We start from the raw sequence: 19,752 nt of genomic DNA, 5'->3' as shown, positions 1-19,752 counted from the left end.
ATCTTAAAAAAAAACCGCTTTACAAAAAGTGAATTACGAACCATTCCACCTTGAACGTATCGTTCGGTTTAAGAAATATTTCAACACTCTAGCTGCCCCACTTCAGTGTGCAAAACGAGATTACTTTCAGTAAAAAAAAAAACAATCTGTATAATGGTAATAATACACGGCGGAATTGACGGGTCATAAATGATTTTTCAAATAATCAAAGTCATGAGCAAATTTCGAAAATTAAATCTGAAGCACACGGCTACAGCCATCCAAGTGACATCGCCAATGCGTTCAGTGAGTGCTTCAGCAGTATCCCTGATTCTCTCACAAATCCTCATTTACAAGCGTTGCCACGTCAACCTTGGTCTTTCTACTTGCGACTTACGAATGCTCTGGAACGTTTTCACGTTATCTTTTCGATCTGGTCTACGGCACCCAATCTCGACTCTGTTCACTCATCCCACATCAAGTTTGTTTCTAGTCAGCCATCTTCCATCATTGCGGATACGAATGTTTAAAGCCGGCGCATTTCCCTATTCCCTAAATGTCGGTATAGAATAACACCTATTCACAAAGAAGGTGATTAGAACTTCTAAGTAACTACGGGTTTATTTGTATTCTGCCGTTTTTAGCAAGATAATTGAGCGTCTTATGCATACACGGTTAGTATCCTGTCTAATGAAGTTTAATCTATTGTCATCCAAACAGCATGGATTTCAGCCTGGTCATTCCACTGAGCTTGCACCTCTAACCCTCGCCAATAAAATAAAGAAGACAGTTGAGGAACACTTCTTGAATGGTGGTCTATTTATAGATTCGACACAAGTGTTCGACACAATTCCAACATTCTTATGAATAAACTTGAATCGTATGGCATAACTGGTCCGCCACTTCAATTCATTTAAAGCGATCCATAAAAGTGTACTCGAGTTGTGATTGACGGCAAACTCTCGGCTACTAAAAAAGTAAATCAAGATATTGGATCGATGCTTGGCCCGCAGCTTTTTTTGCTTTTTATTAATGATCTACTGAATACTTTGATTACTCCATTTTATCTTGTATGCAAATGACACAGTAATTTTTACTTGCCCTAATAACATCGACGACGTACAACTAAAAAGTAATGTTGATCTACACAACATATAACTTCATGGTGTCAAATGAACAATTCAACCAAAACCGTTTTTATGGTCTCCCATTGCGTACCGACAGTACTGTGAAAATCTGTACGTTTGAACGAATAATACCAATGCCTGATCACAAAGTTTCTTGGGGTAGTCTTTGGCGTAGTTCAATCTTCACGCGCAATCACTCATTCGCAAGATCACCTTCGAAATACGCGCCGTAATTAAAACTCGTAGAAATTTCCAGTCACGTGTTATTTATTCCCTCTATCAAACGCATATTCACTGCCATATATCTTATTGCGTACAAGACTGGGGCAACGCATATTTTGCCCACCCCAAATCAACTTACACGCATGCAAAATCAAGCACTTCGTCTCATGACATCCAGCCATTTCAATGCAACGCCACTTTATCAAAATTTAAATACCCATCCTCTTAATCCATTATGTCAGCTGAAGTTGTCCATTATAGGCTTTTTCGTGGTATTGTGCATATTGATGGCACTGCGTGAATAGCCTTGCAAAAAAAAAAAAAACGACGTCATTACGTTTTCTGAGCTGGGTGATCGCCTTCTGCCTAAGATTTGCATGAACCACAGCAAGTTTACCGCCACGTTTATGGGAATGAAGCTGTGCAATGCCCTTCCTTGCATAATTAAATCATCAACCTCGGAACATGCATTCAAACGCTAAGTAAATAAATGCCTTTTGCAACAACTGTCTTCATCCTAGCGATTTCTTTGTTTGGTACATATAATATTGCTCTTTTATTTTGTATTGTAATTTCAGACTTTTTTTTTCAGTGTTACGTTTTCCTTTTCATCTGTTAAACATATACGCATTTTCGCACTGTTCATTTGCTTTCTCACCAAAGATTCTCTAACCACTGAATATTGTATATCTTCTTTTTCGTGCACATCTTATATGAATGTAACACGGTTACGTCACATTATTTTTGCGAAACTTACCACCACCCTTCTTATATATCGCCGAGTCGGTACCTGCAAGGGTATTGAAGACTAAAATTAGAACTTTCCTGACACAAAGCTGTGTTAAGAAAATGCGTCACCTTAAACATCAACATGACGCAGACTTTTCATAGAGTTTTAGTGTCGCGGACATAAAGTGACTTGCGTGCGCAAACTTTCGCATTTCTCGTTGGGTGCGGCTGGGAGTGTAAATGTAGACACGAGCGTGCGTATACGCAAGCCACTATAGCGTTAACCAACGCTAAACAGCTTTACTAACAAGAAAATAATGTGGGTAGGTCGGCTTACATCTAAAAATTAGGATAGAACTGTGCAATTCAAAATTCAAGAACACAACGAAATACACTCGGCAAGACCACTACGTGCTCTAATAATGAATTTATTTATACATATGTGATACTTCTGCAAACGCAAACGGGGGATGAGGTCCCCATTGTGAGAGAAAAAAAAATCATTTCATCTTCAATCAGTCTTGTAGAAAAATTGTATTCTGCAAACTCCAATTTCATTAACTTCACCTTCGTAAGTTTATTAATCGAGGAGAAAATCTAGGTCAAGGTATCACTCTCAAATTTCATGCCCAAATTGTAGCAGGTGACGTCGCGAATTTACTAGTGTACTTTTTTTTCTGTTTTGGGCGGCACGAGATCAACCAAATTTGCTAAAGCTTCGACCGAAATACGGCCGTGGAGCCATGGTGGACCCCGGACATAAAATCTTTTTGTGTTAAAAGGAGAAGGCTCACCTGTCCCCGAGCCCTCTTCGGCACCTGCAAAATGAAAAAAAAGACAAAGAAATGATCATGAAGAACATCACTTGCGCAAGAAACCCCAAACGTCAGACCAAAACATTCGTGGAACACGACACTGTCACGGGGTCGTGATGTGGCCGAAGGAGGCACTGGGGAGCCATTCTCGCGGCCTCCTCTGATTGGCTAAAGGCAGCACTGCGGAGCTATTCTAATTCGGCCTCCACTGATTGGCTTGAGCTGGTGATCAGAGCGCCGTCTGTTTCCGGTCTTTCTTCCGCAACGTCATTTTGAAGTCGAGCAGATTTCACGGCTCTCGACACAAGACAAAGTGCGTTTCGCCACAAGGAATGCTGCCCCCAGATATCTACTTTTGGACGCACATCTCCGAGAACGGAGACACTCATAGCCGAGCACTAATTTCTGAATTATGCGACATTTTCGCCTCCGAAGCGTAAGTGCCCAACACTGCACCAATGGGTGTGCAATACAGACTGCCGTCATGAACCGGGGGGCTTGGGGCCCCAAAATTCGCCTCTTCCCCTCTCCCATAATGTCGCTGGGATAGGCCCACCATTGGCCAAGTGATGGTGTCCCGTCCCTTGGTCAAAGATTGCTCCCTCCCTTGGTCAAAGATTGTGTGGCCAAATGCCAGATTGAAGGTCTCGACGCTTGACCAAGCTGCAATACTTTTACCTTTCCAAACAGTAATTATGTAGACACTGGGCCACACAAACTAACCAGATCTGTCCGTCCATCATTCCGTCCGTCCATGTCCATTCCTAATAGTTCATATCCACCTTCCCAGCCATTTATCCACCAACACAAACAGACAGACAGACAGACAGACAGACAGACAGACAGACAGACAGACAGACAGACAGACAGACAGACAGACAGACAGACAGATAGATAGATAGATAGATAGATAGATAGACAGATAGATAGATAGATAGATAGATAGATAGATAGATAGATAGATAGACAGATAGATAGATAGATAGATAGATAGATAGATAAATAGATAGATAGATAGATAGATAGATAGATAGATAGACAGATAGACAGATAGACAGACAGACAGACAGACAGACAGAGACAGACAGAGACAGACAGATAGATAGATAGATAGATAGATAGATAGATAGATAGATAGATAGATAGATAGATAGATAGATAGATAGATAGATAGATAGATAGATAGATAGATAGACAGACAGACAGACAGACAGACAGACAGACAGACAGACAGACAGACAGACAGACAGACAGATAGACAGATAGATAGATAGATAGATAGATAGATAGATAGATAGATAGATAGATAGATAGACAGACAGATAGACAGACAGATAGATAGATAGATAGATAGATAAATAGATAAATAGATAAATAGATAAATAGATATAGATAGATAGATAGACAGACAGACAGACAGACAGACAGACAGACAGACAGACAGACAGACAGACAGACAGACAGACAGACAGACAGACAGATAGATAGATAGATAGATAGATAGATAGATAGATAGATAGATAGATAGATAGATAGATAGATAGATAGATAGATAGATAGATATTTCGAATAAACCCAACAACGCGATCGCGTCGAAGGGGTAAAATTGTAATGTGGCTCACCTCCATATGCGCTGGACACCAGAACGAGCAGAAGAACCATGATAACGAGCAGGAGCAGTATCGTGCAGCAGATGAGGGGGATGATTTCGTCCGGGTACGGGTCGTCGTCCTGACTGTCCTGCCTCCTGAAATGTTGAACACGGGACAGGAAGTATAGAGTCCAAAGAAACCTGATCGATCCCTTTTTCATGGGAATCGGTATAACCAGAAAGTAAAATGTGTCCTTCCCCACCATAACCCGTAGTCAGAAAAGCAAGCCCTAGCCACCACCTCCTCTCCCACCTCCGAAATTTTGAGGGAGGGGAGTGTTTTACCGAAAATAAGTAATACGAATCTGTGTTTTACAAAAAACATTTAAGGTGCTTGGGCAATGCCCCCACTCCCCGGGAAAAAAATTCCGCGCATGGTCCTTGCAAAGGTATTTGAATGTTTGCTGTACATTTATAAAAGAGAACTTGAAAAATGTATACTAATGTTTGTAGCTTCACTGACGTATTTCCTTGACGGAAATACGTCACTGAAGCTACAAACATTGAGTGATGGGCCCCGGCATAAAACGCTTTCATGCTAAAAAAACTGTGTATAATACCTGTTAGACGCCAGGTATATTATAATGCTTCAGATCTTCCGTCTCAAGTGGTTTTAGAAAAATTTCTCATCAAGTTCAAAAAGCACTGCCCGATGGTTATTGGGGCTTCTGGGAATATGTGGTTCAAAGATTATAGCGAGACATTCGGCATGGCATTCACAGATGAAGTTGTAGGTCAGCTAGAGAGTTCTTGCTCTTCTTCACAGAAACGATGCCACCTACCCGAAACACCCTGCTTGACATTCCCAAAAGCATATAGACACGGCCACTGTCTGATTTAAGCATCGCGAGCGGTGGTACACCGTGCACGGCGGCCACGGTGCACCTGATGCCGCAACGTTTTCTGGTATCCTCTGAGAACGAGCAGAGTTATGGAGATTCGTCGGGTGCATTAAACGCCTTCTCTCTTCTCTCGTCTCGACCACCGCGTTAGAAGCTACACGTCGGTGGATGACACGGCGGAAATAAGTCCCCGTAAATAATAATATATGCGGTTTGCGTATAAAAACGATGATATTATTACTTTAAAAATCCTATAGTGGAGGGCTCAAGGAACTTTGATCATTCGGGGTAGGTTAATGTGCGCTCAGATCGCACAGTACACGGACCTCTAACATATCGCCTTCATCGCACTGCAATAACCGCGTTCTAGACCGACCCCGCGACCTTTGCGTCGGAAGCCGAGCGCAGTAACTGCTGCTCCGCCGCTGCGGACGTCAGTGTGCATCTTGACCTTGGGCGCACGCGATGAAGCGAGATCTCCCTCTCTCCGGCCTGGCTTCAGTGCCCGAGAGTGAGGCTACTGTGTAACGTTAGCACACTACGGAACGTGGCGGCACCCCGCGGCAAGAAGCGCACCTGATCTAAACGCCACTCTTGATGGATGTCGGCTATTCGCCAGCAGCAAGCTGTCTGCTGTTCGACGTCACACAGCAGACGTCCGCATCTCCGAAGAGAGTGACCAAACGCTTCTGTATGAAAAGAGAGCGCTTCGGGGAATGGCGATTCTCCTTGCCTATCACGACTGCAAGATTTGGCTGTTCGTAGCGTTCACCACTCTCGGCAGGACGTAGTTTTCTCTCGCCAGTACCGAGGGTCAATCCACGATTCCTGGTAAGCATGAAATCATCGCGATTAGTGGCCCTCGGTGATCGGCCAAGAGAGCACCGTGCCGCTTAAGCCAGTGTACTTACGTTAAAGGTTGGCTGGCGGAACTCAACATAAAGCTTTCCTCGGACGCTGAAACGAAACGTAGCACAAATGTATACACCACACGTCTCACGTCGTGGCCTTCGTGATTAGCTCCGGCTGTGCGCCGTTGCGTGCCTCAGGAGCTAACCGCCAAAACCAAGCTCGGAATGGCAGGTTTGTGGATTACATTAATATACACGTCACACAAAAATGTATACTATGTCTGCCATAGTACGTACGTCGGTGGAAAATTGGCGGCGCATTAGCTGGAGGCACGAATTGAGTCCCGTATCGGTAACCAACCGCGGGGGCTGTGGCGTACTGCTGAGCGCGAGGTTGCCCGTACATTTCTTGGCCGCGGAGCCGCTGCGGTGGGACTATATAGGCATGAAGGAAAGGGAAAAAAGGGGGAAGGAGCATTACGTCACGTAACCGATGTCCCGTGTCGGCCCAACACGTGAACGTTGAGTGTGGTGAAAAAACAGTTTTTTTTTTTTCGATCGCTCAAAATTTCGGAAATTTTGCATCTCTAGTACGGGCACATTTTGATCGCGTTGCGGCTGTCTGTTTTTGAACGTCCTCCGTGAGCCAGCCCGTCTGAGCCGAACAAAACGCGGTTCGATTAAAAGCTGTCGGGTGCCATAGCATGAGGTCTCGGTAAATCTCACTGTTACAGTAATCTCGACTCGAAAAGTTCCCGTGATGGGTCGATACAGGTGGCTTCAAAATGGATTGGCGTGCCAAGGCTGGCGGCGTGACATAACCCTTCCTTTTTTTCTTCTTTTTCTTCGCTCCATGTATACAGGGTCCTCCAAAGTCTCACTGTTGACTTTAACGGCCTCGCGCCAATGTTCGCACACTCGCACTTGGAACTAGAGTTGAAACTCGACTTAAAGAAACGACGACGGTGCTCGAATTTTTTTCATTAAATCGGGAAGTTCGTAAAATCTGGAACGTGAGTTCGCAGTCCTTAGAAATTTGAAATTGTAACAGTGACCCACAAAAACAACGAAAGTGCTATTTTTTTCTTTCTGTTTTTCTGTTTTATCGCCGATTGTGGGCGCAGAAAGACCCGGACATAGACTATCCTATGTCTCCTGGACGTAAGAGGCACCATGACCGAGCAACGCAGGTCAGGTAGATGGTCAGTGAAGATGGTAAGTGGTCATTGCTGGTTAGCTGGTTCCTCAACAGCTTGACGCAACCCACTCAGGGGGATAGTCTACGAATCGATTGGTACCTTGCTTATTAATTTTCTTGAAGGAAAGAGTTGAATTCTTTATTACAGAAAATAATTTGAACTTGTAGTATAAAAGAAGAACCTTTGAAATAAATAACATGATAAACACACAATAAATGTCTGTACCTAAAACAACTGAATTTAGCTACGTATAGCGTTCCGTTGTTTTAGACTCTCGTAAAAATTTTGTAACAGCTTTAAAGACGTTTCTGTGGATAAAACCAAATGTGATTGCGTCAAATTAAACAATAACCGGAAGTTTGACCGGAAGTTTAACCGGAAGTTTAAGTGCAATTTTCAAAGGAGTTATTCTAGCAGTCTTTTCCTTTGACCTTCTTATAGAAGGACCCATAACAATTTCTTCACTCACCCCTTACAATTTATCCCGCAACTCCACCAAAGATGTTACGGCGAGACGTCAAAAGACGCGGTGGTACTTACAATCGATATTTACACTCAAAGTGATCGGGACAAACACGGCCAAGATGGTGCAAAGAGGAGACAATCCATCCTCCTCCTCTTGGTCCTCTAGGTCAGCGGCACATAACAACACGACAGGTAATACCGATATGGGAAGAGGCAGAGAACGACCGAGTGAGTGTGCGAACAAGCCGAGCAGGTAAGTTGCGAGGAATGGGTCAGCGTGATCTACCGCGTAAACCCCGCAATAACGAAGGCGACCACCACCGCCCCTAGCACCGTCCGGCAGGTAGGAGTTTCTGACTGCCGAGTATGCTGTTCCTCGGATGGACTCGACGTGAATCATCGTCAAAATAAAGACATGACCGGGACTGGGGTGCTTATATTAGGCTGGCCGTGGGAAGACATTTCCGGACAACCACTGCGAATTCATGGCGCGTGTGTGTAGACTGACAAGCGTCACAATGCGGCAACAAGTCGCCTCCACATGCTCACCGGTCGCCATCCTGGTGCGCTTGACGTCGGGTCAACCGGAAGACAAGGGTCGCCGATGAACACCCGACCAAAGCCCACCGGCTGCGCGGGCGGACACTTCTTCTTCTGTGACTGCCGATCGCCCCTCGAGGCTGACCTCGTGTAAGTGACTTGGGCGATGGGACTTTACTGCATCGAAGGCATATACCCTCTCAAGAATTCGTCGCTATGGTACATCTTCAAGACTATAGTCACTATGAACAAACTATTTGCTGTGTTGGGGGCTGGCTGGTCCCGACGAAGCAGAAAAAGAAGACGGCCGACGGAGACGAACGCGGCCGACGGGGACGCCGACCAGCCCGGACACGTGGGTTGGCGCAAAGCGCCGAAGAGAAGAACAACAACCGCACTCCACGGTTACCCAACGCACCCTTCTTTTATTTTACAGTCGCCTTGAAATCTTGGATGCCAAAGCGGCGCCCCCTGGTATCCTCACATGTCATTCCGAAACCGAAACCAACAACCCAGAACACAACACTATTGTTTGCTCATAGTAAAATTTGGGCTTGCTGCACCAGCAAAAAGAAGGAAAAGGGGACACAGGCATTAACGCAGTTCTTTACTACACCGTAAAGAATAAAGTTCTTCGTACCCTAACTGTTTAATTCAGATCAACAGGTCAATATGTAGACAGCATATAGGAGCGCCATGACAATGCATGCAACACTAAACAATCTTTCATTATCAATATTTCAACTAAAAACCCCACAACCGTAAAGTCTACACCGCCCTTACAACAAACGCCACCATCATTTTTTTTGCATTATCACAAAGTAGGCAGTGTGTAATACTAAAGCGAAATTCTTTTCTTTCGTTTTCTTATAATCATGATTACTGTTATAGAAGCAAAAATTTCCCGGAGCAACGCGTGTGACGAAATGGTGAACCAAATAAATACAATGGAAAAGCATAAAAGCTTTAGGGTTCCTTATGCACTCTTCTAAGACCAGTGAAATTCGAAAGCCACATTTTAGATTCGAAGCAGCTTAGGGTCGAGCCCAATCCGGTGTGCGGCGTGACCACCGTTACAGCGCATGCGCGTCCGCTCCCCTTCTGTTTCCTCTTCTATACATACGCTCCCACTTCTGTCGCCTAGCAACGCCGAATCAAGCAGCGTCCGCTAGCGAGTTTCTTGATTGAAAAAAAAAAAAAAAGACCTGACTGCTCGCTCTGCACAACCATTCACTGGCCACTCGTATGTTGTTGTGACAGGCACTGCATCTTGACCTCTAAGAAGAGAAAGCAACATCCCATTTCCCCTTCCCCCATGTAGGGTAGCAAACGTCGCCTCACTGCGACGAATAATTCTTGAAAAGCCGATTGGTATGCTCGGATTGCCAGTCAATACATCCATTAATTATCGTTTGGAGCCAGTCAGTTGGGTTTGGGCCGCAGTGCTATTCTGTCAGCGCTACATAAATTCATTCAGGCAACCGGAAGGATACGCTGCTAGTGGTACTGCCAGATATATCCGATTCTTTGTCCCCCTTCCTCATTCTGGTAATTTGTTTTATATATTCTGGTTTATGGCATTCTTCTGCACTTTTTCACGTTTTTTAAAGGTACATTATTATTGTTCCTATCTAATTTCTCTCTTTTTAGCAAGCGCTGTAAAAAATGATCTATTATGAGGTACAGTGTGGCCAATCCCTCATGTGGGTATGAGCCAAGATATACTAGGCGACAAGACAAGACAAGCAAACTGGGTACAACCTGGTTAACCTCCCAGCCTTTCATATGCCTCTTTTTCTCTCTTTTGACCTCCAGGGCAGTGCCAGCGACAAAATTGCCCTGTGCGTTGTTGGACAATAAACAGTCACAGTGTGTACATTGACTAAAAGTGAACTGCGTGTCTCTGTGACCAATCGTAGTCGTCTTTTTCATTGCCGATTAGCAGCGATTGACATGTTCCAGTGAGAAACACTGGTCCACCGTTGCGTGATTTGCGCCTCCCCAGGTTTCTCTCGTGCGAAACGCCACGATGAGTGCCAGCGTCAATGTCGCCACCAGTGTGAGCGTGAACTCCCGATGCTTCGCATCTACACATGGTTCCCTTTAGCGGGAGATGGTGCAATATTTTTCTCATTCGACGTATTGACGTTCGATCTTTATGTTTACGTTTGTCATTCGAGCATTCAACGCATTGATGCCACGTTGCCACCCTCCGAAAACTTTCTGCACCACACATGGTTCTACATTGTCTCCGTGACCAGCCCATTTTTTGATCAAGTTATGACGTCGTGTTTTGTCGCCATCATGCGGCATCACATCACATGATGTCACAAACTTTGATGAAGCGTATAGATTACTCTGAAGGCCACTCTGAAGGCAGTTCTATTATGTGCATAGTTTCTCTATGCATGTTTTAATTGTTCTATGGCAATAGCATTACACCATTTTAAAGCTAAAAACCAAAAGGCCACCGCCACTCGACTCTTGGCTTGCTTGTATAGGTGACATCTCGGCGAGGATTGCCACCTCATTGTCATCAACTCCACGCCATAGATTGTGTGAAAAATATGAACAGCACGGATCAATATAATCAATTCTTGGCCAATCCCCATGAGTGGGTATGAGTCATGACAGAGGTCTCATCATCACCAACATCATCATCAAGAAGAAGAAGGATGCAACGCTTGGATGCAAGAAGCAGAAAAGCGAACAAGCAATCAGCCATGGGCGGTAAGCAATACCTTTTCTTATGCCCCTGAAACTCTTGAGATCTCTTAAGAGGAGCATTCGAAGACTATACCACGCATGAAATTTCAGTGCTGGGTAGAGTCACCATTAGCGTGGAGCTCGCAGTAGGTGCTGCCATGGTCTCAGTCCAGGAGCGAACTGGTGGTCACCACCGACGCGCAGCTTGACAATCATATTAGTTGGCTAAAGCTTCTCAAAACCGTGATATGATAATGAAGCACACCGTGGTACGGGGCTCCGGAAATGGCGATCATCTCGTGCTTTTTAAATGCGCTGGCATAGGTCCGTACATGGGTCTCTAGCATGTCATCTCCGTCGAAGTACGACCGCTGCGGCCACGATCGAGCCACTGCAGCGACCTTCAGGTTAGCAGCCAAGCACCATAGCCGCTACACTCTCATAGTTTGATCGATAAAGGAGTGACCTCATTAGGAGTGATAGCCTTAGATCTCTTATCAAACGCAAATGCTCAGTGTCGGCAGCGACTTCAAAACGAAGTGATTTGATTGATATGTGGGGTTTAACGTCCCAAAAACACGATATGGTTATGAGAGACACCGTAGTGGAGGGCTCCGGAAATTTCGACCACCCGGGCTTCTTTAACGTGCAATCAAGTATGAGGACACGGGCCTACAGCATTTCCGCCTCCATCGGAAATGCAGCTGCCGCAGCTGGGATTCGAACCCGCGACCTGCGCGTCAGCAGCCGAGTACCTTAGCCACTATACCACCGAGGCGGGGCAACACGAAGTGACGTACTTGACAAAGTAGACGTGTTCCTTTACAACTTACAGCCGCTCGGCACCTATCGCAAAGCACTCTTTTTCTGCCGAGGCAATCGCACGTTATGTTTTTGTGCACAATCATTTTCAGACCTACTTTGTTTTGTTTTCCGTGTCCAGTTCAGCAATCATTATTTGTCATTCGTCCCCTGAATTATTCATAAATGAAGTGTCATTAGCTTACTAAGACACTTTCCACTGACTCTTATCGTTACCTTTTCTCATTCTAGCGCCCTCAAAACCTCCTGTAAACATGCAGTGAGTGCCTCCGACACTGGATTCAGCGCGTAATCAGCTGCAGAAAAAATACTACGGGGTGCGTGTGTGTGTGGGGGGGGGGGGGGGGGTGAGGAAGATGACCTTGTGACTCTTTTTTTTTTTTGGTCACGTCACTTTTGGTTCCATTCGCGATCAGGATGATAACGGAGGCAGTAAATTTTTTGAATCCATATACAACAAAGGCTTGCGCCTTATTAAGAGCTCTAAATTGGAATAGAATAGGGTCGTCTAAACTATTTACATATTTTCACTTCAGCGTCAAGGTTCCGGAACAAACCTACCGTACTCGGCGTTCACGAAATCGTGTCCAAGACGATCGGCCAGCGTCCACTGTTACTGTGCGTGACTGCTTTTCTCGTTCTCGAAGGTTGGTACATCAGGCGCCTACGTAAAGGCGGTGTGAATCGGCCAATTGTGTCTGCTTAGTTCTTACTTAGTTAACCTTCATTTGATGTAAACAAAGTATACTATACTGATGGGAGACTTTAATGCAAAAGTAGGGAAGAAGCAGGCTGGAGACTGTATGCAGTGGGAGATTATGACATCGCTACTAGAAATGCCAGAGGAGAGCTACTAGTAGAATTTGCAGAACGCAATAACTTACGTATTTTGAATACCTTCTACCGAAAACGAGGAAACCCTAAGTGGACATGGAGGAGCCCTAATGGCGAAAATAAGAACGAAATAGACTTTATAGTGAGTGCACACCCAGGCATCGTGCAGGATGTGGAAGTGGTTGGCAAGGTACGATGCAGTGACCATGGAATGGTACGGTCTCGAATTCGCCTAGATTTGAAGAAGGAACGACAGAAACTGATACGCAAGAAGCCAATCATTGAGCTAGCACTGAGAGGGAAAGTAGAGGAATTCAGAGTATCACTTTAGAACAGGTACTCGGCTCTTATCGAGAAAACCAGCCTTAGCGTTGATGCAATGAATGATGATCTGACGAGTATCATTACGGAGTGTGCAGTGGAAGTTGGAGGTACGGTACTTAGACAGGACACTGACAAGCTATCCAAGAAGATGAACAACCTCATTAAAAAGTGCCAAAGCATGAAAGTCTTTAGTACCACAGACAATATAGAACTGGCAGAGCTTTCGAAGTTGATTAATAAGCGTAAGGTATCCGATGTGAGAAGGTATAACTTGGAGACAATTGAACGCGCTCTGAAAAACGTAGAAAGCGTCAAAGCAGTGAGGAGGAAATTTGGGATAGGCAGAAATCGAATGTATGCACTAAGGGACAAAGGAGGCAAAATAACTACCAATATGGATAGGATAGTTAAAATATCGGAGGAGTTTTACAGAGACCTGTACAGTAGCCGGGATAACGCCGACCTTAATACTATAAGAACTAGCACTAACCCACATGACACCCCACCAGTGATGATAGAAGTCTGAAAAGCCTCGGAGAGCATGCAAAGAGGTAAAGCTGCTGGTGAGGACCAGGTAACATCAGATCTGCTGAAAGATGGGAGGTCAGATTGTGTTAGAAAAACTCGCCACCCTGTTTACGAGGTGCCTCCTGACGGGAAGAGTACCAGAATCTTGGAAGAACGCTAACATCACTTTAATACATCAAAAACAGGAGATGACAAGGACTTGAAGAATTACAGGCCGATCAGCTTGCTTTCCATAGTATACAAGCTATTTACAAAGGTAATTGCTAACAGAGTTAAGAAAACAGGGGGATACAACCTCCCCAATGCTATTTACCGCGTGCTTACAAAAGGGTTTCAGATGCCTAGAATGGGAACAGTTAAGGATAAGAGCTAATGGAGAATACCTTAGTAACCTGCGCTTCGCCGATGACATTGAATTGCTGAGTAACTCAGGGGACGAGTTGCAACTCATGATTACGGACTTAGACAAGGAGAGCAGGAAGGTGGGTCTTAAAATTAATCTGCAGAAAACAAAATTAAAGTACAGCAACCTCGGAAAAGAGCAGCGCTTCGAGATGGGTAATAGTGCACTTCAAGTTGTAGAATACTATGCCTATTTAGGGCAGGTAATAACCGTGGAGCCGAACCACGAGATTGAAGTGACTAGAAGAATAAGAATGGGGTGGAGCACATTTGGCAAGTACTCTCAAATTATGACAGGTATTGTCACCATCCCTCAAGAGGAAGGTGTATAACAGCTGCATCTTGCCGGTACTTGCTATGGAGCAGAAACTTGGAGTCTTACAAAGAAGGTTCAGCTTAAATTGAGGACGAATTGAGGAAGAAAAATGATAGGTGTAACCTTACGAGACAAGAATAGAGCAGAGTGCAAGGGAACAAACCGGGGTCAAGGATATCGTAGTTGAAATCAAGAAGAGGAAATGGACATGGGCCAGGCATGTAGCGCGTAGACAGGATAACCGCTGGTCATTAAGGGTAGCTAACTGGATTCCCAGAAAAGGCAAGCGGGTTAGGGGGAGACAGAAGGTTAGGTGGGCAGATGAGATTAGGAAGTTAGCGGGTATAAATTGGCAGCAACAAGCACAGGGCCGAGTTGACTGGCGGAACATGGCAGAGGCCTTTGTCCTGCGGTGGACGTAGTCAGGCTGATGATGATGATGATGATGATATAAATTGATTTAATGCTTTGGGACCATGGCTTAAGACTTGGTGGCAGCGGCAACCATCGATGCGGGCATTCAAGCTGCAATAGTATATTATTGGCGTCGTGAAACGAAATTATACAAACACACAGGCGTGAAATAGGCAAACACACAACAGAGACGACACAAACGGGAACCCGGGCAAACACAGAGCTAACATATATCGTGAACTCGGTTTACTTCCATTCTCATTCTTTGTCGTGTGCAGTGCCCACAGCGTGGAATTCGAAGATGTGTTACCTTTTAAAACGTGTCTCTTTTTCATGAAAAAAATGCATCCTCTGAATGCATCAACGTTATGTTCGGCGTCTCAAGGTATCGCTACGGTTGTCCGGTAATCCGGCGTTACTCTTCAACACCATCGTTCGCATACCGGAGTCAACCATAAGACACTACAATGCCGATTCTTTGGGCTGCTGTCGCTCATCGAGAGTTGTATCACAGGCGCGCATCTCACCTTTATACGGACGAAACGTGGGCGCAGGCGCGGAGGCCCTCGTCGTCCAGGACGGCGAGTACTTCGACATCGTCAACACGAGTGCGCCGCACGTCAGGGTGCACGTGGTTCTGTCAGAGAGGAGCCGGTTCGTGCTCAACGTGATTCTGGACGACCACGAGCTGTACGGCAAGTTCAGCTTCAAGTACCTGGAACCCATCAAGGGAATGCGGCTCACCGCGCTGACAGTCGACAAGTGAGGCCTCCTATGACCTGTATAGAGCTTAAAGTACGCGCTAGTCGAGAAGCTTTTTGTTGGGCCCCGCCGCGGTGGTCTAGTGGCTAAGGTACTCGGCTGCTCACCCACAGGTCACGCGATCCAGGGGCAAACTGATGGTCACCAAAGACACATAGCTTGAGAATCATACTGTTTGGCTAAAGCTTGTCAAAACCATCACATGATTACGAAGGACACCGTGGTACAGGGCTCCGAAAATTGCGCTCATCTGGTGTTCTTTAATGCGCCGACGTGGAACCATACACGGGCCTCTAGCATGTCAACGTCGTCGCCCCGCCACGGTGGTGTAGAGGCTAAGGTACTCGGCTGCTGACCCGCAGGTCGCGGGATCAAATCCAGGCTGCGGCGGCTGCATTTCCGATGGAGGCGAAAATGTTGTAGGCCTGTGTGCTCATATTTTGGTGCAGGTTGAAGAACCCAAGGTAGTCGAAATTTCCGGAGTCATCCACTACGGCGTCTCTCATAACCACAGGGTGGTTTTGGGACGTCAAACCCCACATATCAATCAAAGCTTCTGTTGGTATTGATTTGGTTATTAACACGCAGTTGTTAGCGCGAAAACTAATACAATCACTTGCAATCACTAATCTATTGGTAGCGTTCGAGTAGACGATTTAGTTAGTGGTATATTGCGTTCCATCACACAGCGAACGACTAAGATGAGAGCATCACCACTTGTTATTCGCCTCTTTAGTCACTTTGTACGCATTTTTGTCGTTGTAAGAGCAACGTTTTGGTGTTAACTGCTGTGACGCTATCATTGAATAAGAGACCCCGAAGCATTCTGAAAATGAAAATATTCATATGGCTTCAATACACTCTAATACAGTCGGACCAAACGAGACGTCTACGGAACATGCCGGTATGCATGCGAATCGTTCATGTTGTGTCGAGATCCAGCTAAACTTCTGCTTACTTGTATCGAAAATTCTACACAACACTGCAATGTTTACCTGACGATATCGTTCAAACTTTTTTGTCCTTTTCAGCGTCACGTAAGTTGACGACTCACTGTCTGTTGAGATAGCAGCATCATCTCGTCGCTTCTCTGTGTTGTGAAGCATATCTTGTTTTGACGACACATGACCTTCTTATGTTAAGATGCGTGTCGCTGTTGTGTATGCGACTTAAAAGCGAGTGCCCCAGCCGTATTGTCATACTTAGTCTGCGCGACGTATTCTCTATTCGATAAGTGCATATAAGCTTGAAAATTTTAATAGTTGTGGCAGTGGTTCTACAACAGACATCATAATGCTCAAGTACCTCCATGATGTTCGTATGCCGCATAACCCCACAAAGCTTTCACTTTATCGGATCGTCAAAGCATCAGGCTTGACTCGCTTCATATATCCCACAGCATAGCCCCCCCCCCCCTATGTTCTATCCCTGCTGGGTCATCAGTGACTCCATGGGAAGTGGCTGCGACAGGAAGTGATGTTTCTGGCGTCAACACCACAGTCGTAGCCATTCCAAACTGTGGAGTATACAGAGTAGCCAGCGGAGCTGACGGACGCACTTCTGCTAGCTGTTTTCGTCGGTGTTCTCCGTAACCTCGCTGCTACTCCGGTGTTCCCTCCCACAATGAGTGGCTTCGGCACATGCGCTTGCCACGCACAGGCACACAAAGCCACTGTCTACATTCCACTGACGTGAAAAAAAAACAAAAAAAGTTTACCGCTTCACCGTAGGTCGTCACACTCACTCAGTAGTCGACTCACTCAAACTCAGATCGTTTCTTGAGCGAGTCCGAGCGAGATCCACGCGCGTCGCCAAACTTTTCTGCGCCTCATGTGGAGCCCGCAGTGTAGCCGAGACCGGCTCAGTTTTGGCCCATGTGTGGCTTGCACGGGTCATGTGCGTCGAAAGAACGTTTATTGAACGATAGCGCTCTCATATATACATTCTATGCCGAGGGGCGTTGCCCCCAATCTGGCGCACGTGTGCATGACTGTCACATCTCCCTTCTTAAACAAACAAAAAGACTAAAGTTCCGGCATGGGGTATCTTTGCGGTGGCCGGCGATTGCGTTCGCTTCTGCGTAGTTGTGGCTCGGCGGGGCCCACGTCAGCTTGATGTTCTTGTGTGGGGGGCACCAGTGGAGTGGGGGCCAGACGGAGATGTTCTCTGGTGCGCTGCAACTGGAGTCCATCTTCGGTCTCAACAATGTAGGCTCTCGGACTGTTGGCAGGCTTGATAACCGTAGCAGGGGACCAGGTCTTTGATGGTACGTTGTACACTGTGACGCGGGAGCCCTCAGGAAGTCCTGGTAGCGGCCTTGTACCCCTGTTGTAGTAGGAACGTTGTCTACTTCTGATGACGTGGAGCCGCCGTTGAACCTCCTCTGGCGGTATGGTCTGCGGTCGCAGGTGGGTTTCCGTGACTGGCAGCAGCGTCCTCGCATTTCGGCCCATGAGTCTCTGCATTGGAGATTTCAAATAGGAATCGCGAGGAGTGTTTCTCCATTCAAGCAATGCAGCACAAAAATCCACTGTGCCGTACCGATACCTCTTCAGCAATTTTTTGGCTTCTTGCACCGCACGTTCAGCCATTCCGTTTGATCGAGGGTGATAGGGGCTGGAGCGAACATGGTGCAAGCTAATCTTACCGACAAATTCACGAAAGTCCTGGCTGCTGAATGGCGGTCCATTGTCCGTGCATAGGCGCTGCGGGAAGCCATGAGTGGCGAATATGTCTGCGAAGGCAGCAATCACCTTGTCGGCTGTCGTCTTCACGGGCCTGATTTCGAAAAAGAAAGAATAAAAGTCAACAACCACCAAGTACTCGGTAGCATTGTGATAGCATATGTCGGCTCCCACAACTTCCCAGGGTAGGCTAGGAATTTCATGGTTCATCAATGGCAAGCGCCGATTTCGTGGCTTGTGCTTTTGGCAGGTCTCACAGCGTCGAGCAACTTCCTCTAGATCGCTGTTTATAGAAGGCCAAAAAAGTACAGCTCGAGCACGTGCTTTCATTTTTTCTGCTCCCCCATGCGCTGCATGAAGGCAGGCAAGAACTTCGCTGCGCATCTTGGCCGGAATGATGAGGCGGTTGCTCCTGAATACAAGGCCATCTTGCGTATGCAGCTCGTCGCGGAAGCTCCAGTAGCATCGTAGCTCGCTGCTGACGTCAGCTTTGCTCTCCGGCCACTGACTGCTTGCGTACTGTCGAAGTTTCACCATCACAGGGTCCTGGTCGGTCTCTTGTAGAACTTGGCTCAGCCGTCTGTCTGAAACCTGCAGGCAAGCAATGGTGTTCAACTGATAATTCAGGCACTGTTCTTTCAATATTGCTTGGCTCGGGGACCGTGATAAAGCGTCAGCAACAAACAGCTGTTTTCCAGGTGTGTATTTGACGACTATCGGGTACCTCTGCAAGCTGAGGCGCATGCGCTGAAGCCTTAGAGGACATTGGCATAACGGCTTCTTAAATATAATTTCTAGTGGCTTGTGATCGGATTCTACCACAACTTCAGGCTGCCCGAAAAGATAGTCGCGGAATCTTTCACAGCCGTGGACAATTGCCAGCATCTCCTTTTCGATCTGGGCATACCTTTGCTGTGTTTCTGTCAAGGAACGCGACGAATACGCTAGTGGATGCCCGTCCTGTATGATCACTGCGCCAACTCCGTTCTGACTGGCATCTACCGACAGCCTGATTGGTTTCCCCTTCTCGTAGTAGCTTAGTACAGGGGCTGTCGCAAGCGCTTCCTTCAGAGCCTTGAAGCTTGCATCTTGGCGGTCCTCCCAAAGCCACGCGACATTCTTCTTTAGTAATTCTCGAAGTGGTGCTGTTAGGTCCGACATATTCGGAATAAAGCGAGAGACAAAATTTACCATGCCCAGGAACGTCTGCAGCTCTTTCTGGTTGCTTGGCGTCTGGACTTGCAAGATGTCTTCTAGCCGCTGTGGATCCAGGCTCAGGCCGTCGCGCGTCAAAATGTGTCCCAAGTACCGGACGGACTCCTGTAAAAAACGGCATTTCTTTCTGTTCAATTTCAGTTTGTACTCTCGGCAACGTCGTAGGACGTGTTCAAGGTTTGCATCATGCTGCTCTCTTGTTCGGCCCCACACTAGAATGTCGTCCATGACAACCGCTACGCCTTCGAGGCCTTCTAGCACGCGGTGCATGGCCCGCTGAAATATTTCCGGCGCCGACGAGATTCCAAAGGGCCACTAATTGATG

The 19,752-nt window shown here is 46.3% G+C and overlaps 1 protein-coding gene across 3 annotated transcripts in view; it reads right to left on the bottom strand.

Moving 5' to 3' along the window:
* Window positions 1-19,752, bottom strand: part of LOC142767301 (uncharacterized) — a 103,848-nt gene that overhangs the window by 31,245 nt on the left and 52,851 nt on the right. For all 3 annotated transcript variants that reach the window (XM_075868741.1, XM_075868743.1, XM_075868742.1), the window contains exons 2-4: window positions 4,495-4,619; window positions 2,852-2,875; window positions 2,086-2,118 (exon numbers count right to left, since the gene is read on the bottom strand). In XM_075868741.1, coding sequence (XP_075724856.1) covers window positions 2,086-2,118; window positions 2,852-2,875; window positions 4,495-4,534 — 97 coding nt within the window. In that variant the 5' untranslated portion in view covers window positions 4,535-4,619. The remainder of the gene's footprint in view (window positions 1-2,085; window positions 2,119-2,851; window positions 2,876-4,494; window positions 4,620-19,752) is intronic.

Source organism: Rhipicephalus microplus, chromosome 7 (genome assembly GCF_043290135.1).
Source record: "Rhipicephalus microplus isolate Deutch F79 chromosome 7, USDA_Rmic, whole genome shotgun sequence".
Taxonomy (NCBI): domain Eukaryota; kingdom Metazoa; phylum Arthropoda; class Arachnida; order Ixodida; family Ixodidae; genus Rhipicephalus; species Rhipicephalus microplus.
Note: the sequence above shows the minus strand (reverse complement) of the source record. Positions and strands in the feature narration are given on the sequence as shown.